Source organism: Stegodyphus dumicola, chromosome 1 (assembly GCF_044657685.1).
Source record: "Stegodyphus dumicola isolate Sdum_Otavi_A_Nest chromosome 1, ASM4465768v1".
Classification (NCBI taxonomy): Eukaryota; Metazoa; Arthropoda; class Arachnida; order Araneae; family Eresidae; genus Stegodyphus; species Stegodyphus dumicola.
In genome coordinates this window covers 287,684,874-287,711,934 of record NC_140768.1, presented here as the reverse complement: position 1 = coordinate 287,711,934, position 27,061 = coordinate 287,684,874, and the positions used below count along the sequence as shown (strand labels likewise).

The 27,061-nt window shown below is 30.2% G+C and overlaps 1 protein-coding gene across 1 annotated transcript; it reads left to right on the top strand.

Moving 5' to 3' along the window:
* Positions 1 to 2,398: 2,398 nt before the first annotated feature.
* On the top strand, positions 2,399 to 22,965 carry LOC118180288 (uncharacterized). Its single transcript, XM_035349396.2, has 2 exons — positions 2,399 to 2,633; positions 10,922 to 22,965. The coding sequence occupies exon 2, from the start codon at positions 11,029 to 11,031 to the stop codon at positions 12,262 to 12,264; it is 1,236 nt and encodes a 411-aa protein (XP_035205287.1). The 5' UTR covers positions 2,399 to 2,633; positions 10,922 to 11,028; the 3' UTR covers positions 12,265 to 22,965.
* Positions 22,966 to 27,061: the final 4,096 nt, after the last annotated feature.

The following is a 27,061-nucleotide window of genomic DNA, read 5'->3' as shown; positions in this document are numbered from 1 at the left end:
TGATAAAAGTAATCCAACTGTTGATGTGTTTGGTATTTATACAGATGGTTCTGGGGTCGGAGGGAGCTGCCTTTGTTGTTTTTTACTATATAACTGAGGTGTATTATAGAATGTTTAAGTTGAATATATATAATTCAGTTTTCCAAGCAGAAAGCGAAGCGTTCAAACAAGCCTTATTATGGATTAAAAATACCTTGTGTATATCCACGTCTGTAAATATTTACACTGACTGCCTGTCACTCCCGCCCAGACAATTTCAATCCATTAATTGTCGAAATTAAGAGTCATTTAGAAACTTTGAGTTCATATTTAAATATTAAGCTACATTGGATTAAAGCCCATATAGGCTTTATTGGTAATGAGAGGGCCGACAGCCTGGCCAAGAAGGCGGTCTCAAATGTCAGTGCAATGGATATTGAAGTAACAGGTTCGAAAAGAATTGCTATTCGAAGAATGAAAGAATTTTACATTAACAAATGGAAAATACAGTGGTTCTCTTCACCTAAAAACAAAGGGTTTATGAAACTAATTAAAATCACGAATAAATGAAATGTATGAACAATATTGATTTTAATCTGGTTTTAACTGGACATGGTAGGTTTCCGTTCTATTTCAACCGATTTAATCTGCAGGAAAATAAACTATGTAATAGTTGTCAGGTTGATGGTGATGCTAGGCATTTTGTGGTTGATTGTAGTTTAACAGCCCCTATTAGACAGATTTTTAACGTTACTGATTTTAATGTAAATGTAATGAATTTTAAAGTTTTTAAATCATATTCTATTGCTCTAATGAAGTTTATCAATGAAAATAGGGCGCTGGTAGGAATATTCTGTTGAATTTTGTGTTTATATGGGTTTTAGATATCTGTGGTGTTCTATGTTGTGAATTTGTGTTTATGGATTTTTTTGTTTGCTTGTTGGTCTGTAATTTTGTGTTAGATGAGCTTACTTATTTTTGATTTAGTATTTTTGTTTGTTGTTTGGCAATGGTTGGGTTACTGGCTGCTCTCGTTTGAGGAGATACGGGGCCCCTTCTATTGAGCTATGGGGACACTCGTGTCCAGGTGGGCTGAAGGGAGCCTCCAATTCCTACAATTCTTACATCTTCGTTGACAATGAGTACTTTATAAAGTGCCCTGAAGCGTATCCTGTCTCTGATCAAAATACTGTCACGGTAGCAGAGGTTGGGTGTGCTGCGTTAGCCATGAGACCGATTATTATCGACCAGGGGGTTGCAGCTTACTCGTATATTACATTATACCATTGGATTTCCAGGTTTGAAGTACCTCTTCGTTTACATTTCGATCAAGAAAGGAATTTTATCTCTCCTGTAATTAAAGAACTCTATAAACTACTCGGCATAGAGAAAATCAAAGCGATACTTTTACATCCACATTCAGACGACCATCTGTCTTTGCAGGTTTACATCCACATGCATTTATTTATTGATTTAGAATTCCATTTGTTGTATGTTATTTATTGAAATTATTGTTTCAATATCGCATTTAGCATTCAGTTATTGATTTTCTTTCCTTGCAAATGTGTCTTCCTGATATGAAATTGTCCTGCTCAGGCCGACAGTCTTTGGGAAGGAAGCAATGTTACGAATTTTGTATGCATTGTTGTATAAGTAGTATGAAAAGCCCTTATATTCTTAAAGTTTTACAAAACTTGAAAGCTATTGAGCTCATATTATTTGGTAAACTGAGTACTGAAAGGGACAAAAGGAAACGCCATGAGATTTTTATATCGTAATTCGGAAATTAAGTTTGCTTACCAAACAGTGAAAAATAGTTCTATGGTCCCAGTTAAATACATAAAATCATCTTTAATTTTACGTCTATGATGAAAAATGTTATTATTTTTAGAAGAAAATGAACACGGAACTACTGAAGCTTTATATTACGGGGTATTGAAAAAATACTTATACTAAACAAAGAATTTTGGGGATCGTAAACTTATCTATTAGTATCACTTTTATGAAATACTGTCTATTTTAATTTGTCGTATACAAAATATTTCACATATTTTACATTTTATTTCTTATCACCTTAGTATTATGCTTATTAGTCAAAAATCTACTAGTTGTATATGATATTTTAATGAGGATAGTTTCATAGGTTATATACTATTTGTGGGAATGAACTATCCACTTTTAGATTCTAATTACCATTTACTATCTGAGTTTATAAACTATAAATACAGAAATCCTTCTTTCTAAATGTTTTGATAGATGAATTCGTTTACTCATCTGTTTTGCTAACGTTTGAAAGTCTTACGTTGCCATCTGGCGGTAGATTTGATAACGTTCTTAGACCATCTATATATGTTAATATACTTTCTATAATTCATTTATGTTGTCAGACGTGTTCTTGTTGTCTAAGGGTAGTAGCGCCATCTTTTGCCGTTAAGATGGTTTGTGAAATTTTGTAATTAACAGTTTTCGAAAATATGCTTCTTAATGAGTAATTAATGCTTTATTTTTTCATTTATAGTGATATATAAAATTAATAACGCATTCTTGAAAAGAATTTGAGCTCTGAATTTCCTTTCCGAATTTTTTAACATGCTGTGTGGGTACATCATCATATGGCATGGCTGACGCTGGAGGATGTGGCGGAAAGAGCGGAGGTAGTAATTGCTCTTATAATGATTTTAAATTATGTTCAATTTGAAATTCAGAAAAGTAGTTGTTAAACTTATCAATTCTGTTATGTTTTGTGGATAATCTTCATTATTTATATTGTGTAGCTAAGTGGCATATTCAGTATTCGTATACCGTGTTCATCTTCGTTTGTTGCCAATCTTTTCCCACTGCGTGATTTGGTACGGATTTGCCATGGTAATTCTGGGGTGGATGTAATGTATTATAGAAATTAACATGGGAGTTGGCTGACTTGGGGGAGGTGTTTATAACTTTTATTATATGTTTTATATTAATATATTTTGTTAACTTTTCGTTCATTAAAATCTATATAACATTTAAATTTCGTACAGAATTTTATTCAACGTCGACATTTTTTCTTATAATTTGTTTCGTATTAAACTAAATCTGCGTTGTGCATTTCGTTAAACAATGCTAGTGATTTTTTTAAACAAAATTATTTGGTTATCATTATCAGTAATATTAGTTTTTTTTTTTTTTTTTTTTTTTTTTTTTTTTTTTAGGATTAGTTGCTGAGGACTAATTTTGAAATGTGCATGCGGTGTATCATTTATGATAGATTCCGTTTACTAATTATTGACAAAGTGTTGTGTACTAAATGTCTTATATTTAAATTGAATTTAGTGTTGTATGTTTAGATTGTATTTGTCATATTTTTACTCAAGATTCATTTTAAATAATTTCATATCAGATTTCAGTTATGATGTACTTAAAAATCGTGTGTATAATCTTACCCTGATATTTAACCGTATTTTATATTACTAAAAAATATTTTTTAGTTTTTGGTTTATATTTATAGCCTTGTTTTCCGTTTATTTCTGTATGAAAACATTGCCTGTTTTGTGTTATTTGTGTTACTGTAATCTTTTATGAAATAAATACTGTATAGATTATTTTATTTTTAACTTTTCTTGTCGAGAAAAACATTTTTCTTTTAAATTTAGTTTAAAATATATTTTTAATAAAATTTGGTAAAATGATTCCTCCTGCATGGCAGATATAACATCATAACTGAAATCTGATATGAAATTATTTAAAATGAATCTTGAGTAAAAATATGACAAATACAATCTAAACATAGAACACTAAATTCAATTTAAATATAAGAGAGTTAGTACACAACACTTTGTCAATAATTAGTAAACGGAATCTATCATAAATGATACACTGCATACACATTTCAAAATTAGCCCTCAGCAACTAATCCTGAAAAAAAAAAAAAAAAACTAATATTACTGATAATGATAACCAAATAATTTTGTTTAAAAAAATCACCAGCATTGTTTAACGAAATGCACAACGCAGATTTAGTTTAATACGAAACAAATTATAAGAAAAAATGTCGACTTTGAATAAAATTCTGTACGAAATTTAAATGTTATATAGATTTTAATGAACGAAAAGTTAACAAAATATATCTTATCCGAATTAAAAGCACATGATGACATGTTTTCAGTCTTTAACAAAAATGTATGGTTGAAGTTGTATATTGATTATTTTACTGTAGATAACTTTCTTGATTTGTCATTCTTGCATTCTGCATTGCCTTCTGTTTTGATGAATGTAAATCCTTATAATTTGCTGCATTTCAGGAGTTTATAAACATAAATTCATGTAATTTAAATATTCCAAAATTTATTCTTTTAAAGTAACATTGTAGGCTTTCTTAATTAGTAAGCAAATCATTCTAAAGAATAAACTGTGTGTAAAGACTTCTATTGTAATTTTGTTCTATTGCTTATTTATTAAACATGTCATTTTCTGATATATATATTTTTTTTGTTGCTTATTTTCTCATAAGTAAGAGCAGTCTGATAAAATGAAACAGTAGCTTCTTGGAATTCAGTAACTTCATAGGATGACACATTTCTAGAGATTTTTGGCATTTATTAGAATAAAGTTATGGTCTATCTTCCTCAGCGTTGAAGTTTTCAGAGCATCCGTTGAAGCAGTTACATCAAATAAAGGTGCAGTTAGTTTGCAGTTTTCAGTTGTTGTAATAACTTTATGAAATATTGAAGCCTGGGTGTTAGTAAAATATAGCTGAACTTCTCGACTAGATTTTCAGAGAATTTTAAAATAAGCATGAGACACTTTTTTGAGATTGAAAATAAGCCCAAGTGCTAAAAACATTTGAAGTACCCTTTCAATGGCACGAAGAAATGCTAACTGTTTTGTTTGTTGAAAAATTGATTTCTATGAAGTTGCAGAAAATTTTCAATGTTTCTTCTCTAGTATAGTATAAGAGTTAAAGTATATTTTAGAAATAATCTTTTCTATATCAACTGGCAAAAACATCAGCTGATGTTCTTACAGTGTTATGGATAATATGTGCTGCACATCTGATTCTGGTTAAGGTTTTGTTACATTTTTAACAAAAACAGTATTTTCTCCATGTCTGTCAGCACCTGCTAAGATAAAATTTGTATTGCCTTTGTATTATTGGCACAAAGACCAAAAACTTTTTTCTTTAAGACAAGTAATTAAATAGTTGCTAACAATATTGGATGTTTCACCAGGTAAGGATTTAAATTCTAAATTTTTTACTGCAATTGCATAACGTCGTTCTGTAAATCTAATAAGTGTTGGGAAAAGTTTTATTTCCTTGTGATTGAATGCATCAGTTAGGATTGAAACAAATGAACATTTTTACAAATCATCCTGCAAAGCTCTTAAAGCATAAAACATGAAAATATTTAGTATTATTACTTTGGCCTTGGTTCACACAAATGTAAATTTAAGCTCAACTGTCACTTGAAACAATTTGGACATGCAATCCATAGACCTAAAGCTATTATTCTGGCAAATATTATGGTATGTAGAAGTACCTTCTACTGCAGCTAATTCTTCTTATTACCCATTTTCTCCTGGTTGAAGAATTGTTTAATGATAAGCTGGATGCAGGAGCAGAGTTTGTTTTTGTTTTAAACATAAAAATGTTTATTATTGTTTATACAGTCAAAAGTCTTTAATCCGGACTCATCGGGACTTCGGCGATTCCGGATTATCGATTTTTCCGGATTGTAGATCATCAGTTTAAATCTGGTAAGATGGCATGCAGAAATTATAAAATTAAAAATATGAAACCGTAATTTATGAAATAAAGAGCAATTATGATATAAAGTGTATCAAAATTTACAAAAAAAAAAAAGCTTAATATTTATTTGTTTACTTTATTAAACATTTCTTTCAACGTGCGCATGCGTAAATCATACATTACGAAAGTCGAAATTAGAAAATTTCAACCAGAAAACTATTTGATGTGTATTTGTGATATTTATAATGACGAGGAATTTGATTTAAATCATATCAAAGACACATCGAGATAAAATACTACATTTAGTAAGGAATTATAAGCCGAATAAAATAAAAACATCTGCCCTGAAGATAAGGATAGTACTGACAGATCAACTTCCAGTTCATTCCAATATCAAATTAAAAACTGCAATGCTGTCTGAAGGTAAAAGTGTGAACCTTCAGCTATGAGCAAAAGTTCTGTGTATTTTTTTTTGGGGGGGGGGAGAAATACTGAAATAAGAAATAGAACTTCCCCCACCACAACTTTTCTAAGGTAAATACTGGATGAGCAATCCCCGTTTTATGTGCCTGTATTCTTAGTTTGCAATACACTACTTAAATATATGCATTTAAATTTTATTCTCGCACTACTGTTTTTTGGTAAAAAAAAAGAGTTGTAAAAATCGGGACTTATACCTTAAGTATTTCCTCGGAGCTTTAGCACCGGAGTATATGAATTTTTTTTTAATATTTGTGCGATTCTTCCTTTTTTCACTGCATTCAAAAACAAACTCCTCTAGATTTTAAAAATGGATTCATCCATGTAGTGATTGTTTTCATCTTGTTAACAAACACTCACAAACTACCTGAGAAAGCCACATCAAAACTTTCCTTTGTAATTGTTGAGCTCTAGCCAACCTAATACAAAAACCAGCTAGTCACAACAAAAGCAAACACCAAATTGGCATTCATTCTATTATTTCACTGAGCCATCTGCACATTCTCCTTCTTATTTATGGTTAACTTTATTTAGGATTGAACATTCATAGTTAGAAGTTTCTTTTGACATGTGTACTATGAACATACTAGTATACAATTCATTGAAGTTAATGGTGTCAGTAGGTAGTTTCACATTGAACGAATTTTGATTTAAGACTGGAGAAAACAAAAAGATTCACTGAGAAAGTCTTCTTTAAAGTGGAGAGCATTTTGGGGGTCGAAAGCAAAAAATTTCTAGAAACTGATAGTGATGAAGTACTTGGCAGAACGAAGAAACTGTGGCATTGCTGAGTCATGTAAATTGATACAAATGAAAGCAAGGGAGGAAGAGAAGAAACATGGGCATTATTCCGTTAAGAGTGGCATCAGTTAAAAATGAGAAGAAAACAATGTTACAACATGCCAAATATTGTGGTTCAAGAATTTAAAATATTGTTACTCATATTTTTTTTGCCATATTTCATAATTTTTTTAGTATGATGAATTACCTAATCAAAAGGCTGTCATGAAATTCTCTCAGGATAAAGCACGAATTCATAGCAATAGACTTCAGAATCTCCGATGAAGTCTATTGCTATGTTCTCAGAATCATCCGATGTAGTTAACTTTTCACTCAAACAAAGCTCCTATATAGTGTTGCTATGTATGTTCTTGCTGTGGAAAGATGAAGGGTTAAGAACCAAAACGTGGTTTGATGACTTGCTTCTTCCTTTCCTCAGTGGCATTCGTTTTATCTATCTGTAGTATCAAGAATTAACATTGACTATTTCGCTAACTTCAGTTAGAAATCTATCATAACATGACATTAGATTGTAATAGCTACTTTAAAGTCTTTTTACAAAAGAAAAAAAGGTACTTTTTGGTTTCGAGGGCCGTAAAAAATCGCCAAACTATTGTTGATGCCAATGCTGCCAAAAATAATTGTGGCAACCCTAATAATTGCGTCAAGAAAGGAAGTATAATAGTAAATAATTATCTAAGATTGATGTTTTAATTTAGACGAAAGGTTAATTTCATATAGTACTTTTTTATTATTATAATTTATGTGAAAAAGGCTAAACACGACTGAATGGAAGCATGAGAGTAAATAACTATTTCAGATCATTATTATAATTTATATAAAAATTGCTAAACATAACTGAATGGATGCCCGCATCGCTATTTCGCTACCGACTTATCGCTAAAGCATAATTTCATCTCGTTGGTTGTTCAAACGTAATTTTCTATAATGAATGATTCTTTTTCTTTGAAAATATTCTCGGTAAAACGCAGAATCGCTCACTTATTTGTTTGCCGCTTTTTACAAGGGTAAAAACAATTGAATTTTTGTTAATTTTCTTTTACTTTTTAAGTGAAAATAGGTCGATGTGTACATAGATAAAGTCAAGGGTGTGCGCAGTGCCATTTTTGTGCAATTCTAGAATTTTTTTTTAAGTGAAAATAGGTCGATGTGCACATGGATACTGAGTATGTGCAATTCTTAAAAACGCATCAAGCAGTGGGTGATTCTGTACTTTACCCAAAATTCTATTGCCGACTTTTCGTCATGGGCAATTTCGAAATTGTTATATCCATAAGATATCAAAAAAAGATTTAAAAATTAAACTAGTATGTCAATGGCGTCTTAAGAAATATAGAACTATATAAACTTACGCAATCTGAAATCAGCGCATACGCTAGATTTGGCACGCTGTTAAATGGGCGCGTTTGCTAGATTTGCCGCTTTTGCGCACACATTTTCGCTGCAATTTTTTTACGGCCCTCAAAATCGAATAGTACCGAAAAAAAACTTAGGACGTGTTCTTTCAGAACAAAGGGTATTTGGGGTTTTATGCCAGGAAAAGCAAAGCAGATGGCAACATTATATTTTCAGACTGCTGGAAAGGATGTAAAAAAGATGAATTAAGAAATGCTGGGTATGAACATTTCACAGTTATAATTTTAGAGACCCCGAAACTGGATGCTATACCTGAGCTGTGAGGCAGTGCTACACGGAGAAATAAACATCAGCGGGGCACTGCTCTCCACCATTCAGAGTCGTATTTGATAGAATTTATATAGTGTCGGTTACATTCAAAAACTCAAAATTTTTCTGCCATATCACATGATATTTGTAATTTTATTCCATCTGTTTAGATTCAATTTCTTTTTTTTTTTTTTTTTTTTTTTTTTTTTTTTGTTTTTAAATTTATGTGTAAAGTATTCTGAATTAAAAAAATTAAAGAATAATTTACTTTCTTTAAGAATTTTTTAAAAAATTACTTACTTTTATTCAAAATTACATGCAAAGGCACATTTACAAAAACTTATGACCGTGCTAATATTTATTTTTGAGTATTTAAAATATCCTCATTGATTGAGAATCCTGCTGACTGTGAAGTACGATCTCAAATATTCATGATGATGAACGAATTGGGTTACCTTCTGTCATTACTCAAGATCTCATTACATCATTTCAATGGGAACCACATGGATCACCCTTGTATAGTCCTGATCCAGTATGGATTGACAACAACCTGTTCTTGCATTTGAAGAAGTATCTGGGCAGTCTTGCATGACAGTGACGATGAGGTCAAAACGACTAAATTTGGGAATATCCAGTTAAAGCTCTAACATCCTCGTACTTAATATTAACCATTTTCCTACATACTTTTACATTCTCCATTAAAGTTGTCTCTCTTCATAAGCCAATCAAATTGAGTTAACCATTTGTCTTGAAACGACATTGAATATTTTGTCTTTGTGGCACTTGTTCACTTGTAGAATCAGAATCGTTTTTTTCACTAGACATTATTATGAAAGCATTTAAATAATTTCAAAATACGTACTTGTTTGTGGTTAGCTAGCTAATTGCAGACTAAATGAAAGAATGGATTGAAAATGAGAGGGTGAGGGAAAATGAGGGTGCGTGCACTTGATACGGCGGCATGAAATCACTATTCATCCCATAAGGCGCTTACTCGCCACTTACTGTTAGATCGCTGCTGCAAAGAATATGTATTGACATAGACGTTCTTTGGCTGCTGTGCGCGGTCGTGTGATTTTGATGCTCTCAACCATTTCGTCCGTCCGCATTGTGTCGTTATTTTCGAGAAACTTGATATTCTGGGAGAGTAATATTTATTTTAAATTCCTTCCAGGAGATTTTAATTTTCACGACTCAATTCCGGGAGAGGTGGGAACCCTACCAGCAGCAGTGGGTGGCAGTAGAATTTAGAGCAGCACTGAACAACAAAATAAAGGGATGGCAAAATCTTTAGCATTTAGGGGAGGCATTACAGCTCTGAGTTTTGAGAACTTAGAGGTACTTGGCAGCAGAATTTAGGATCCACAGTGACTGCACTAGGTAATAAAATGTCTAATGCTTGGCCCTTGATCAACCTAAACAAAATTTAGTGGAACAACATGTTTGTAGTTTCCAATCTCACGATACAACACCAGTAATGTATAACGGATGCAAGCTGAGTTTTAATGACTATAGCAGCAAATTTGAAGGTCTTCAAATATCACAAATAAATGGCAATAGTTTTCAATGAGTGGAATTTGTGAAGAAATGTGGAGATAAATGAAAATGATATAATAGAAGTTTTTCATTGTGAAGACACAGTCATCAGTCAACTACTGGATGGTGTTACGGACACAACATGTCACAGGAAGAAATTTCAGTATAAGTTTGAATCCCCCCCCCCCGAAAAAAAAGCTCAAGTATTTTAAAGTAAGTACAGACGAGGGAAGATAATTTCAAGAGTTAATATAAACATTCAGTATAGAATGCTAAATTCTCTCCAGAAAATTAATAGCATAGCACCTTCACCACAAGGTGTTGTTATTGTCCCAGGTATGCTGAAATTATCATTCTTTTTTGCAATGAATGCTCCTTTTGGATGTCAGTAAAATGAATCACGAAGTTTTCTTAAGAGTATGAATGATGAAATAAAGGCATTTCAAGTGTCCCTCTTTAATTTCATGCAATCGCTCACAGCCAAGAAAAACAGTCAGTCAGTAGGCAAATCTTATTAAAAGCAATATTCGTAATGTTGATCAACTTCTAGCATTCGTTATTTAATTATAACAGGTGCTGCCATTATACCATTTTTTTATTTGTCAAGAAAGGCGAGAAATATTTACTGTATGCAAATATTTAATATAAAGAGCTTCAGTGTTAATATTAGATTTAGGCTTTTTTTATTTATGTTATAGTTTTTATTGTTTTTGATTGTGAATATTTTTCCTTTAGGCATGTAAAATTCAAAAGCTCGTTGCTCCAGTCTAGCAACTGGAACCCCTGAGTGAATGGGTTAAGTCTATTGCAAGAAGTTGTGGCTGGCAAAGAGAGAAGCTCGGATGAGCAGGATAGGAATGCGAGATTCCGATGGCGAAGGGCAATCCAGAGATGGTAATGCCAATCATCATCAGACTCCTTTCGGATTTGAGAATTTTGAGGTGATAGGACAACGGCGAAGGTCACGCAGAGGCCAGCTACAAAAACACGAAGAGGACGAAGAGAAACCTGAAGTTCCTAAAGCATTCTCGTGTGTGCAGCCAGGGTGCCCTAGGACTTTTTCCTCAAGGTTTAAGCTAGTTAGGCATATACTCATTCACTCAGGGGAGCGACGTTTCCAATGTACGAGTTGTGGTCGTCGTTTCCACAGAAAAGATCACTTGAAGAATCATTTACAAGTCCATAACCCAAATAAAATATTACATTCTTGTGAATTATGTCAGAAAACATATTGTTCTTTGCTCTCATATCGAAAGCACTTAGCTCTTCATGCAGCCGAAGCAGGCGATTTAGTATGCAAACTGTGTGGGAAAATGTTAGAAGATCGTGACGGAATTATGCATCATCTTAAAGTTCATACTGGTTCAAGGACTCTGCGAGGTCCAAGTGAGAGAAGATTTCCTTGCGATCGCTGCGATAGATCTTTTTTTACAAAAAAGGATGTGAAGCGTCATCTTGTAGTTCACACTGGTAAGCGTGATTTTGTTTGTCAGTTCTGCCCACAGCGGTTTGGCCGTAAAGATCATCTCGTCCGTCATACGAAAAAGAGTCATATTGTAAACAATAGCCCTCCTTCCAATAATGAACCAGTGCGTAAGTATGAGCCACCTCATCCGTTACCATCTGTCGAAAATCACAAAAGTGGTTCACTTATCGTATCATCATCTTCACTTCCTGATATATCTGGACTTGTGATATCTTCTACCCCAGTTTCACCGATGATGGATGGTTCAGCCATGGAACCACCAGTAAAACCAGATGCATCATATAGTGTTCCCCCACCTTCTAATTTAGTGCAGACCAATTATAATTTAAATTCTTTGCCTAATGAAAATGGTCAGAATTTAGGAAGGTATCCAGAGTCTTCTCTTTTACCAGTATCTCAGTATCTTCCAATGTCTCCATCATATCCAGGTGTGTCTCCCATAATGCCACATCATTATCTTAATATGCCTACTACGGGTAATATATTGTCAGATCTTTTGCCTCCTATGTCAATGGCACCATCTTTTCCTACTTCTTTGACACTTGATGTCAATAATCCACCTTTGCCACATTTCAATCAAGCATTTCAATAATTTCGTAGGCAGTGATTTGAATATTATTCATTTGTTTAGTTCTAGGAAAAATTTACACATTTAAATTGTTGTAGATGTGATCTCTGAAAATTTTTCTGTGTAAATTTTTACATGTTTCAAGATCTGATAAAATGGTGCTCATTGTAAGTTTATTTATATGTGAATACAATACATATCCTTATTTATAATTTTAATATGTAGTACATCTCAAGGAACTAAACCAAAGTTTAACTAGATCTCTGTTAGTGAAAGACTTTTTAAGTCTGATCATAAAGGTTTATTATTAGTAATTAACTTAATTATATATGAATAATTAAATAGTAAGATGTTTAAAAATTTTCATAGCTATATGTTCCCTTGTTATGTTTGATCAAATTATTGTCTGAATGAATTGTTCATATATATAGCTAATTTTTATTTCATGAAGAACAAGGAAGAATACCTATAAACTGGATTTTTATTGTGGTTATACAAATTTGATGTACTCATAGCAGTTCTTTAATAGTATCAAATAATTTTAGTGCGATTATTACAATTATATATATATATATATATATATATAGTATTTTATTTACTTTTACATGAATTACTTTCTTCAACCATGCCAACATCTCCTCAGCATTTATTAGTAGATACTACTGATTAATGTTGCTAAGTAAGACAGCAAGTTGAGTTTATTGAATTAAGTAAACATTTACATTATTCTACAAAATATTCTTATGTGTTGGAAAACATGTATTTAAAAGTGAATATAATTTGCTATGTGCTGAGTTAATCATACTTCACACTTCATGAATAATTGCAGGGGGTGAGACCATAAATTATTAAAGTAATATTTCAAACAAGTATTGAATTATCACACTAAAGTTTGTTACTAAACCACCACTAAGAAAAAAGAACCAAATCCAAAACCTGCCTTTTTTGGAGAAAAGCACTTTAAAGATTTTTAAATAGATATTTTTTAAAAAACAAAAATTGAAGTAATTACTGCATATAATACTTTGACATATATGTTAAAAATTAACAGATCACAGTCATATCATACTCAAAATTTTTAAATTACAGATGAATAAATGTTGGGACATCATAATAGCATGTTAATTTTAAAGCTTCATTTAGCGTACTAATGCTAGACTTAATAAAATTCTCACAAATATTGTTTGATTTGTGTTTTCATTTTAAATGATGTAGATTGCTAAAAAATACTTACAAATATACAGACCATTTTTCAGTTTTTGACACTTGTTTCCTTTCTTTAAACTAGTAATTCAGTCAACTCTGTTCTTGTTGTCTTTCTTTAAAATGCATTGGAGGTAATGTATTTTGAATATATCCATTCAAATCTTTAATACCTTGCCTGTTAAACATATATGCATATGAGTAATGTTTTATGTCTGTAATTTTAACTTCCCTCCCCCCTTTTATATACAAAGAGTTTGTTCTGTTTATTTTAATTTTTATTATTATGTGTCTTACATCCTCAGGTACTATATTTTTGTTTGTGATTGTTATTTGATTTTGCTACAAGCACTGCCATATAGTTATTTAACTGCTGTGATAAATGCTGAATTAGGAAAAGCATTTCTGCTACAAATAAGAGTCGTTTAAAAATCTAATAGATTTTTTGCATCTTATATTGTAGCTGTTACAGTATTCATAACTAGCTCATTTTGGTACGAATGTACATTCTGAAATATTGTAATTGTGTCAGAATATGAAGGATCTTTGCCATACTAATTAATGTAATATAGTACTCAAGAAAAACGTGATATGACTAGTGGCAGATACACAGGTATATAGTAAGGGCAATAATAATATTCTTCAAATTTAATAAATTTTCACCTGCATATGCATTTAAGTAAAATTTTTTTAATTTATGAAGTTATAAACTGCAATCTGATATTTAAGAAATATAAATTGAGGAATTATTTTTATATATAAAAATCAAACTTTTTTAGCATTAAACTAATTTTGCAAATTAAAAAAAAAAAAATTTAATACTGTCACTTTAAAAAAAAAAAAAAAAAAAAAAATTCAGCCTTCATCAATATTCTAGGTTTGCTCTTGTGTATCTACTTAATACTTGTACCTGATTAATAAGATTCAACTTTACAAAACTGAGAGAATCTTCCTGTACCTGATTAAAAAGGTTCTTATATAACTGATCTTCCTTCATAATTTGGCAAGTTAATGTAGAAGTTTGTTGTGTAATAATGCATTTTATACCATAACTCGCTGTGTTCAACTTTTTATTGTATTTTGTATGTGTATTTTGTTCACTTAATATAGAAATTATTAAATTAGCTGGATAAAAAAATACTTTAATGCATATATAAATGAAAAGTGTGATAAATTAATCCCTGTTGTGATCCTTTTTAATATTAGATATATAATAAAATAAAAATTTTGCTGGCTGCTGGAATAAACTGTCAAATAGTGACCAAGGTAAGAGATTGAGAAAGTTTTGTTGAAGATACTTTATGGTTCAAGTGATTGTTTTCTGACAATGAGTGATGAGTTAAAAACCTGAAGTGGCCTTAAATTCCTTAATGATGCCTTAAGGACTGTTTGATGCTGTTAGAAAAGATGATTTGTTTTAGATGTTGATTTGTATAAGACAGAGTAAAAAGTGACTGATGTCTTGTGTAGCATAGAACTTTGATATGCAGCAGCTAGTATAGCTTTGTATCTTGTATTATGCACGGGGAACTTGAGTATGAGATAGACCGGCTATGTATTCTGTTGGTGGAGATTGCCTTATAATGAACTTTCCCATGTGTTACTTGAAATAAATCTACTGTTATTAAAAGGAAAGATAAAGACTTATTTTACACAAGAATTGAAGATCTTTATTTTAAATAGCCAGATATGGAGCTTTAAAATAAAAATTAAATGTATGTTGTGTTGCAATTAGTTTTACTAGTCGGTCTGTCTCTGGTTTTTGTTTCTATTGATTTTTAGTATTATATACAGGTATGCTATTCATACAATACCGGTTTATATAATGTCTGTTGTGTTATGTATTTTAATTTTGCATAAATATATATTTTTGTATAGTTAATACAGCTGCACTTTGTGTCGGGACAAAATTAAAACTACAACTGTGCCTTTCAGGTGTTATACCCAGATATATTGTGTATTACAAGTGTGCATTTAAGAAGTCGTTTCGTAATGAGCACATTTAGAAATATTTAATTCCTTTACTCATCCTTCTGCTTGTAAATATATTAATTTGTTAACAAATACTAAGCAGCATCTTTATATAAATTAGGAGTTTCTGTTCCTCTAAAATTAGAAATGCTAAAATGCCCATTAGTAATATTCTTGTTTAATTAGCGAGTTTGGCATGTGTATATGATTATTTATCATTCATTTATTTATATTGTTTTTGTACTTTACTATCTATTGATTTTTTTAAACATTCACTTTGTATTTTAAACCACGATCTCTCTATTAAACTTTGTAGGCTGGGCTTAAAATGTTTTCTGCTGTTAAAAGATTTTTTATTTTTAATTGTTACCACCTGATGTCTTTTATATGCCTTTTTGAGCTGTATTCTATGCTTCTGTCCTTCCCAGTTGTGTTCGTTATCCTCTAGATCACATGTCTTTCATGCAGCTAAGTGAAAATGGAATTTCTTATTTAAATACATCAGGAAAACATTTTATCATTTCTTATTTATTTTGGTTTATGATGTTTTGTGTATCTTGGATACACAAAAACTATATCTTTTTGGTAGAACTTTTCTTTCTTCTCTCTTTCTCCGTTCTTCCTCCCCCCTGGAAATGGGGAGATAACTAACTTTTTTTAGAGATTTACATTCAAGTGTCCTAACAGTTTTACAATCTATTTCCTATGTATTTTTCATCGTTGATAAATTATTTATTCCTTGTTCACTGAATGGGACCATGTAACTTCCTCACATATGTGTGAAACTTTGTACCTCTAGTAAAATGGCTTTTTTTCCCTACAAGTATTATAGTTTGATTTGTATTTGTCTGCTTCTTTATATTATTGTAGGAAAAAATTTTGCTTCTACCTGTTCATTTTAATATTTTATTCCACATTTGAAACATTCCAGGCAGTTTCATAAAAACTACATAAATAAGTAGTTTATTTTTTAAAGTTTTGTGTCTCAGTACTTTTCTTAATTGTCTCGTACGTAATTTATTACTATAAATTTGATCTTAATTTAAAATTTCTGTTTTTTTTTTTAATTAAAACGGGTCAAGGTTATATGTTTAAACAAAAGGACCTTTTTTTTAATGTGGTGCATGCTATATGGTACAGTTCCTTGATTAGTTACTGTGCTCTGTTGAACTGTGAGCACCAGATGGTTTTTGGTATGTATAAGAATAATTTTCTATTTGTGTGTGTTTTATTCCTTCCTATTACTCATTTGTAATATATGAAATGAAAAGTTTTGATAACTTAATAATGTTAATGTAATTTTTTAGAACAAGAGTATATTAGATTAACATAAGTTATTAATGAAAATTGAGTGAAATAGAGAAGATTAAAAAATGTGTTTAATTTCATTGAAATAGTTTTGATTCCTATTTAATTTTTCCTTCCTGTGTAAGCATATTCACTACTTCACATGCTAGCAAACATTGATGTTATTTTTTTAGGGAGTGAGTCCCTGCTACTTCCTCCCTTTCCATAAGTTACTTATGAAAACATTATCAGTTTTTCCAGCTGACAAGATGTTATCTGTATAGCAATTTTAGGTATGGGAACCTTAATTTTTCATGAACTGAAAAAAATTAGCTGATGAAGAATCAAAAGAATAGGGTGGAACTTGGATCAAACTCGTTCACAGTTCTTCAGTACATGAGGTTTGCTTTGACCATGAAATATTAGGAGCAAACAAATTATTTTCTATTTTGAATAGTTAGCTTTTACTGGTGTGGAGAGGGGATTAATTAACTAGATGGGGGTGTTAATTGTTTCTGTGAAATTAAATTGATTGTGGGCCCATGTTTATTTGTCTAAGAGAAAATATATCAAGCCAGTGTTAATGTTTCTTTCTTCTGTGATTTTCTATAGAGTAAAATATTCGAGTGCAGAGAATTTAAAAGATTGCATGTCTTGAATGATTTACCATATGCTCATGTTTTTGGTTTAAAAAAAATGACTGAAATAAGGTATGCTTTCAGATAACAGGTTTTGCTCATGTGTAGTTTATATGTAGATATATTAATTTTTTTTTATATAAGGCACATAATGAAAATACACAAAACTCAAAAATTTTTTGTAGACCCATAAAAATCTGTGTGAGAATTTATTTTTATGTGCAAGTAGTCAGGCAAGCCAAAAAATATCAGATAAACATTTAAACATAACCATAGATTCAAATTTCTGTTTGTCAAAATGTTGTATTCAAAATATTTTATATCTGACAAAGTAAAATTTTATACAACCCGCTAAAAACATGACTTTTCAGATGCATAACAGTAATTTGAATCATATAATGCTAATAGTTTTATCCGGGCAATTTTTGAATATCATGAACTAGATTCTGTTGGGGCTAATTTTGAATATTGTAAAGTAGATGCTATCGGGGCTAATTTTGAATATTATGAACTAGATTCCCTCCCCCCCCCAAAGAGATAAGGTAAAATAAAACTTAACTTTTGTAGTAACTTAACTTTTTTCAAAGAGCACTGATATAAAAATTTTAATATGATGATAATTTTACTGAATGATGCCATTTAACAAAAATTATTATTATCTGAAAATCTATTTTCTTTTATTAATTTTTTATTTAAAAGCATGGCTCTATAAGGTAAAATAAAAACTGTAGTAGTTTTTTTTTTTTTTTTTTTTTTTAACAGCACTAACATGATTTTAACATGATGATAATTTTACTGAAAGAAGCCACTTAACAAAAATTGTCATAGCCTAAAAATCTACTTTATTTCATTCATTTTTTATATTAAAGCATGGCTGTATAACCTACCATTAAAGAGATATTTTATTTATTTTATTTGTATAATCTTTCTCAGTATATTATAATTAGGCAAAAAGAAAGGTTAAATTGGCAGTTTTTATGTAAAACTCGTTGATTTTATAGTTGATTATCATATTCCTTTCTATATAGGACGAAACAAAATTCTGCCAAAATATTGCACAAATATTTTTCTCTATTATCTTCTGCAGTAAAAAATTACTCCTCATTAATTGATAAATGCTGACCTGAATTTTTATTCAAATTCTAATAATATAATCTCGATAATTATGGTTCAGGTTAAAATTTATGGTTATAAAAATGATATTTTTATATTGAAGTTTTTTCTTCCTCAAGCAGTTTAAAAATTGTAGTTTTGCTAGATGCCCGTAAAAACATTTTTCACAACTTTTTATTACATGGATTACCCACTTTACTTTCAAAGGATTTGAAATTGTATTCAAGTAGAACTTTAATTTTAGCAATCAATCAAACATTGAAAAGAAGAGATTGCTAAGTAATTTGGATGCAGAAATTTACTTTTAAAATGCATTGAATTTCAGAAGTTAAGAATTATATTTACTTCTTATTTTTTTAACTTAAATATTTAAATGGATTCTGGATTGAAATAATTTTTGAATCTTCCAAAAAATTTAAACACTTTCCCCCCCCCCAAAATTCTTTTATTCTTTGTATTATAATAAATTGCTTATTAAGGAAAGTGTTCTGACCTTAAATTATAGTTTGGGAAAATTTTGATTTTTATATAGTTGTGAAAATTTTTAGGATACATATTTCTGTTTACCCTTTTTTAATTATGTATGAAACCTGAATAAAATTAAAGAGATTAGCTTGCTGAATCAAATTCTTTGTAAATTTTTTCTTATTTCTTCTTTTAAAAAATGTTTAAAAGTAACATTTCATATGTTCATGTTAAAAAATGTTCTCACAAAAGAGTTTCTCATTAAAAATATTAATTAAATTTTATTTACATGCTTGCTATTAAATATCTCAGTGTAATAGGAAGGAAATCCTGGAAAAGGAAAATCATTGAAAGGTTAATGTTTAATGTTCCTTATGATGAAGTGCCAATGTCATTTTCATCTTTTCTGTTGTGTTTTAACAAATTCAACTGAATTTGTGTTTCTTGTGTGTAAAATTATGCATAGTTTTATTATTATTAATGTGTATGTAGTGTAAATGTCTTGTGTTCCGTATGAAAATAGTTTTGGCTGGGGCTGTTTTGTAAAGTTCTCATTCTTTTCTTCTAATATTTACATACATAAAGAATCATAAATTTGAAGTTTTTTAATTTTATTTCCAGTAATGTCATTAACATGTACTATTAATGTAAGCAAGTATTTTATCTCCATATTTTCAATAAGCTATAAAATATCAAGTGAATTTTAAAAGTATTATTTTATAATTGCTAGTTCATCAATGATCTATATATGTGCCTTTCAAAAATTGTTCTAAAAAATTCATTGTAATTTTGATATATCAAAGATCTAATGGTAAATTTAAGCTTTATAATCTCATGTTCTGCATTGCTGCATTAATTCTGGCTAATGTAATCTTGCCAGAGAAAAGGAAAGGCTTCTGCTTTGCTCAATTGTAATGCATTTCAGGATTATATCATCGCATATTTTAGTGTAGTGCAAGGAAAGTAAGTTGTATTTAGTTTTTCCCCCAAAGTACATTGTATAAAAGTGAAGATAATTTTATCTTATTGTTTATGATGTAGAACTTTTTATTTGGAATTGGCTTTTTTCATATGAAAATTCTTTTATGCACTGTTTTTGTATTTGGAGCTGGCTTTTTTCATTATTATTATTTATATTTTAATGTTTTTTTTTATGCACCAGTATTTGATAATATCTTTCAGAGATTTTTATAAAAAGCAATTTGATACAGCAGTGTCTTTTCAAAGGGTAATGGATAGTTTTTATGTATTTTTTAATGAAAATATGTTGATGAAGTTCTTAAATTTGTAGATAAAACAACTTTGATCTCCCTGAGCTTCCACACCACCGGTGTTGAATATATGTTGGATATTGTTTAAAAAAAGTTTAGTTATTTCATTTTTAATTTTACAATGCCACTAATCTTGGTTTCCCTTTTTTTAAAAGGCAGATTTTTGACTTTCAATACAAAATAAGTATTCTATATATATATATATATTGTTTATATTTCATAAAAAATGTTGGCTAACTGGTACATATTCAATAGTTTTGTTGGATCATAAGCGTTTTCTAACACTTAGCTGTTTCAAGTAGCATAAACTTGTTGCTTTTTAAAGCTTTGGATTATAAACAGAAGAGAAGTATATGCTGTAACATATAACTAAACTTCATCTGCCTAAGCTTTGTCGCAGATATTGGAATGATAATGGTATATGAAAGCCATATTTCAACATAATAAATTTATTTTTGTTTTTGTTGATAATTTAAAATATAGTTGGTTATCTCAAATTTGATTTCAAAATTGAAATTGAATAAATGTTCTGAAGTAAAAGGTATAATAATCATGAGTGTAATTAATCTCAAAGTGAATAAATATATTTCATCAATGTTTTGACAAAAAACCTTTCACTGCAAGAATCCTGATTGAATATGAATAATAATCTATATGTTATATAGCAATTGATATGGGAAGTATTTTAGATTAATTTTTATAATAGTAATGAAAAAATAGTTTAAGGTTATTGTAGTTTTATTTCAGAAGCTTTCGATATAAAACTTAAAGCCTAAGGCAGTTTAGAAACACCTTCATGGGAATTAAAAATATTTGACAAAATCTCTAATACTTCTGTATATTTAAAGGTATACAAAATATTCTGATTGTATTATATAGTAAATTTTGAAATTAATCTGAAAAAAGGAAACTAAGATTATGCTTAACATCTGGTCTTTAATTTTCATCTGTAGGCTTTAGGTATGGTAGATGCATTATATAAAGTATTGTAGAAAGGTAAAATTAATTTAGACCAGAATAATTTTGTTAAGAAACTTGGCTGTTTTTTCAAACCCGCGTGAAAATATGAATGTTATCCAGTGTCTGCTATCCGGTTTTAATTTGTATTTTATGTTAATTTTGCTTTTCGTATGCTTTTGTGTTTCGTAATTAGAATATACATATATGTTTTTGTATTGTTTTTGTTGTACAACTTTGCAGCACTGAGTGTCTTGCTCGGTGTGCTCTTGGATCCATTCTACCTCATTACAGCTAAAACATGTAACATTCACATGTTGTTAAAAGCTGGTCATTGTGTTTTTTTGGTCATAGTATTTTTTGTCTTTTAATTTAGACTTTAAATATGTTTTTAATTATAAATTTGGTTATTTTCTTCATTTATGTAATATTATATTAGACTGTGTAGTTTCATATATTTACTGTGTTGAGCCTAATAATATGGAAATAAGGATGCCTGAAAATTACTGAACAAACTAAGAATAAAGGCGTTATTCACTAAATTCATGTTGTTAAAAATTCAGAATCTTTCAAAGATATATCTATTTATTCTTAAAAAGTCTATTAATTAACAGAAAAAGTTGTGATCTTAAAAAGAAATTTAATTTCCATGTTCCAAACAAGTTGAAATTTTGCTTGATGAAGCATTCTAAAAATAAAAATTGTTAACAATTCTTTGCTGGTACCTATCTGAATCAGAAGTGTCTCAGTCCCGTGCCATGAATTCATACATCATAATTTTCAGCATCTTGGCAGATTAAATCGTAATCAGAACCAAATAATTTTTACCTGTCTTTTTTTAAACTTGGTTATCATGCTTTTAACCGAGGTATCAACTGAACATTTTAATTCTGTTTTTGAAATATTTTTTTAACTGAGATATCAAGTCATTATAAAAATATAATTACCCATATCAGTCTAGGAGAAGCTCTCATATTGAATTTAGAAAGAGATGTTTCTGGAATATTTAATTTCATGTTTTCTGGCTGTTATTACTCACCTCCCGCAAAAAAAAATAAGGATGCAGAAATATGGCATATGCAGCATTCTTTTTCAGAGCTAAAATCATGTTTAGGTCTAAAAAAGCATTAATAATTCTGAGATTCTTAATTTTGGTAATTTTCAGTTATTTTAAAAAGATTTGTATTGTACATATTATATATATATATTGTCATGTGTTTTCTGTTTTGCAAAATATATCTGAAGCATAGTGAAATTTTCATTAGAATAAATTTTTCAAGCAAAGAATTTATTAAAATTGTTTTGCTATAAAGATTTTGATATTAAGAATAAAAAGAAAAAGCACTTAAATAAATCATATATTAACTAAAAAAATATATAAAATATCCTCAATGCGTCAATTAATTCTGTAGTTTACCTAAAGGAAACTACAATTATGCTTTACTCTTGTTTTTTCTTCTGAAAGCATCAGATATAGTAGATATACCATACAAAGCATTATAGGAAAAGAAAACTTTTTTAAACCAGGATAATTAGCGCAAGCTTGCCTGTTTTCAAACCCGCGTGAAAATTGTATGTTATCCATTGCCTGCTATCCGGTTTTAATTTGTAATTTATATTAATTTTGCTTTTTGTATGCTTTTGTGTTTCTTAATTTTTTATATATATCTACGTGTTGTTTTTGTTGTATAACTTGCAACATTGGAGTTTTATACTCAATGTGCACTTGAAATGTGTACTACCTCAATTCAGCTAAACATGTGTAATATCCACATATTGTAGAAAGCTGGTAATTATTTTTAATAAACTATTTTATGCAATTTTTGTTGCTTTTTTCCCTTTTTAATTTTTTTTTCCTCATTACATACGTATATATCTATATAATTAAAATGTAATATACATGATGTATGAGAATGTAGTTGCAATTGTTCTTCACAGAATAATTCTTAAAGCAGATGTAAATAACTTTAGACATGCACTTAGTCTTCAACAGTTACATCTGTATGTCTCACATTTTCATAATGTATTTGAGGTAAAAATGAGCAGCAGTCTGCTGTAAAGTAGCAAGACAGAAGAGTGGGGAAGTAATGTGTACATTTCAGTATGAATATTAGCATAGTTCTGCTTTATTCCTGTTTGTTAAATTAAAGCTTTGGATCTCAGAATTTGATAATGTTATTGGCTAAAATTTTTTTGTGTATGTAAGTATAGAAGAAAGAATTCCAGTTAACCGCAGAACTCAAGTAACTGAAATATATTTTGAATTTTTTAGACAAAAACTATCGCAAATGAGAGATCTTGTAGCCAGATATATATCTACTACTCAGACTACTGCTTATAACATCTAAATGTGAATACAGTTGCATGGTTCTCTTTCAGAACAGAGTGCTAACCATTCAATCAGGAATATAAATGACCTGCATATCTAGAGCTGTCTGATTGGTGCATTTTAATATGAATATTTTATCTTCAGAAATATAAAATAATAGAAAGCAGCAGATTGTTTTGTAATGCAATGCTATCGTTTTAAACTTTAATATGTTCGTAATGTAAGTGGTTCCATTTTTGGGGAGGGAGGTACCATTATGTATGTTCTGCATTTTTCCTAAGCATCAAAATGCTGGTAATTAAGTGCAGCTCAGTATCCAAAAATATTTTGATGATATTGGACTACCAGTTTTCATTTTTTAATCTGCCATCCACCAATACTTTTAGCCTATTTTGTTTTTAACTGCTTTTCTTGATAGCAACCAGTTTCATTCTTTTTTTTTTTTTTTTCATCTGTTGAAATAACGAAGCTACATTTTTAATTGATTCTGACCATATAAGATTAGAATGTAATATTTCCGTTTAAAAGTTTGTAAAAAGAATTCGTGCAGTAAATTTAAAAAGTGGGTGAACTGTGTTTAATGTAGGTGTGTTTAATGTAGGGTGAAGAAGTGTTTAATGTAGGTCCATCCAGAAAACTGAAAAGTCACTGAGTATTTATCTTCCACCCCTCTTGTTAAGGGAGAAGAAACTTTGTTCCTCTTGAACTCAGCAACATTATAGTGACCTAGATTTCCTATCACTGGAAACTTGTATACTAGAGGGGGGGGAAGTGGTTCTCTAAACAACTCTCATCCCTCCTCTGTTCGGCTGTGTTTTTGATTGCTGTCTACTGGAACGAGGCCAGCATATTGATGATAGTCCGGTTGCGTATGACGTATGACGTGCTTCCTGGCTTAATTGCCATATCCACTTGCTTTATCGCCATCGAAGTTGTTGTGGCAGAAATGCCTATCCCCATTTGGAAAGGCTGAATTAAGATATTTTTACACTGAGGCATGAAAGCATTTTTGGTGACCGTTTGTAGTTAAGCATCAGAAAAATAACGTACTTAAATCATTTTTCGAAACCCTGAGAACTAGTCAGATATTGCAATATTGTAAGCATTTTGTTTTATTTATTGTGGTAATAAATTTTATTAACTTTTCATCGGACTTGTGCATTCAATTTATTACGAATCGTACGCACGTAACATTATTCCACTAACGCTGTTCATACGAAGTGTATTGGTTTAAAAAGTATGGAATGCAAACCCTTACATTAAATTTGGGAAAAATAGTAAGGACGTGTAGAAATGCAAAAACTTAACGTAACTGTTAAATAATTTTTTAAATAGTTACGTTATACCTTAAAAAGAATTTACCTACTCATCCACAAAATATGATCTAATATTTGTGTGTAGACATACCCACAATAAAGCTAGAGAGGGTGCTTATTTTTAGTCTTCTTTGAAAACTGATGCTGCGCATCTTTAATAAAGTCATAATTAGCAATAATAGTTGTTAAATCTAACTGAATCAGGGGAGAAAAATTCGAAAACTGTAAAGAGATGTGTCATTAGAGCGGACACATCTTTTTATAGTTTTATGTCGTGAGATGGGATCAGAGTATTAGTCTTTCTTCTTCCGTTCTGAAGTTCATTGGCTGCATAGAGGAAAGTTTTATTCAGAATTCAGGAGTTAAAAGTATTTTTAGAGCAACTCTTAGATTCGGATAAGTTGGAAGACAATTAATTAATTACAGGTTGGGGGGAAAAAACTCTTACTTAGTTTACATATTTGAATAACTAAACGAATTTAGTCAAAAAAGGAAAAGAACACTTGAGAATATGCTGGCAAAATTAATGGATTGAGAAATAAAATTCAAATTTAGAAAGAAGTGGTAAAAAAAAAGGTTCCTTTGAAATTTTTAGTCATCGTTATAGTTTGGTATTCTAAAAAATCTGATGTGTACACCACATGACTTCCTTGAATGGAATATTAAATTATACGCATTTTTTCTTGTATTTCGTTTAAACTTATGGGATTGAATTAAATCTACTTCGCCAACAGCGCATAAACCACAATAGAATAAATGCATTCTTTAAAATTCACACTATTTGTTTACCATAGCGACACTCTGGCGCTAGGTTCACTTCACAGTATTATATTTCGTTCATATAACTCAGAATGCACAAAATTTATATCATTTAAAGAATTATCTAATCGTTGCCACATGTTCTATTCAAATACTATAATAAAGCTAGAACGATTTATAAAAGAAACAGTTTTTCACAGACGATTGAGTATTTCTCATTAAATTAATTCAGTTCTCACTTCGCGACAAGGCAAAAATACATAAAAACTCAAAATATCTGTATTAAAAATTACGAAGTAAATCTTTAAACACTTATTTCCTCGAAAGGATTAAGCATAATTTAATTCCCAATAATAAATGAAGGCGTTATCTTCGTTGTTGCGAAGCTACATTTCTCTAAATTGGCAACAAATCCACTAGTCTGCTGTTTCAAATGTAAACAAGCAATAGCCGCCATCAAAAAAATTATTAGGCTTAGCGGCACTTAAACAACTTTAAAATTGTTGATAATTCTAAAAATATTGCATACAGATTTACTAAAGGCATAAAAACCTTAACCGGAAGATAAGAACAACATAATTCAATCGTTTTTAAAGCAAAAAATGTACAATTTACAAATGTATAAGAGTAAAGAAACTGAAATCACTGAGCCGGGTAACAGAGTGGATATATTTATATACGTTTGGCGCGGCCAATTGCAACCAAAATAAGACATGCACATCTACATGTTATAGTAGTCCTATATACAAAATTTCAACGTTCTGAGGCTACTCGTTTTTGAGTTATGCGAGATACGTACGTTCGTACAGACGCCACGAAACGTTATCTTCAGAATTCATTTTAAAGCAGTTTTATAATTTTTTTTGGAGGAAAAGAGTCTTTTATTCTGTCCTTACGTACAGATATCACGCAAAAACATCGTTAAATTGCGTTCGAAAGCGGTCAAAATCGATATTTTCGTTGAAATATTCTGCCTGAAACTCTTCGCGATAACAATACTTCCTTTTTACTCATACAAAAAAGTAAAAAGAACCACAAGAACTTGTCGAACAATACCTATGCATGGACAGGAAACTTCATCATGACTTCGAATTAATGAAGACAGAGAAATTCGATTGAGTTCAAAATCTATTTGAAATCTATTTATATATTTATTTTTGTTGTTTGACTTCTGAATTAGTATTTACTCAGCGTGTTATTGTGTCTTAATCTATTTGCATCTTAATTAGATCTATGGCTTTTGATTTATATGAGAAAAGTTGTTTAGACTTAAAAAGTGATAAAGTTTAACAATTTTTTATTATCTCATTCCTGAAAACCAGCCCACCAGCGGCCTAGTGCTGAACACTGGTAGTTAGGTCCGAGGTTCGAATCCCGCGAACGGGCTGGCTGCATGGGTGTTTTCGTGGTTTTCCTCATGTGTAACGTGTATACGAGCCAGTTTCCCTTAGAAAGTCCTCCACGAAAGGCATCCCTCCCCTTAAGCAGATAGCCCTCGTGTGCTTTGCCATA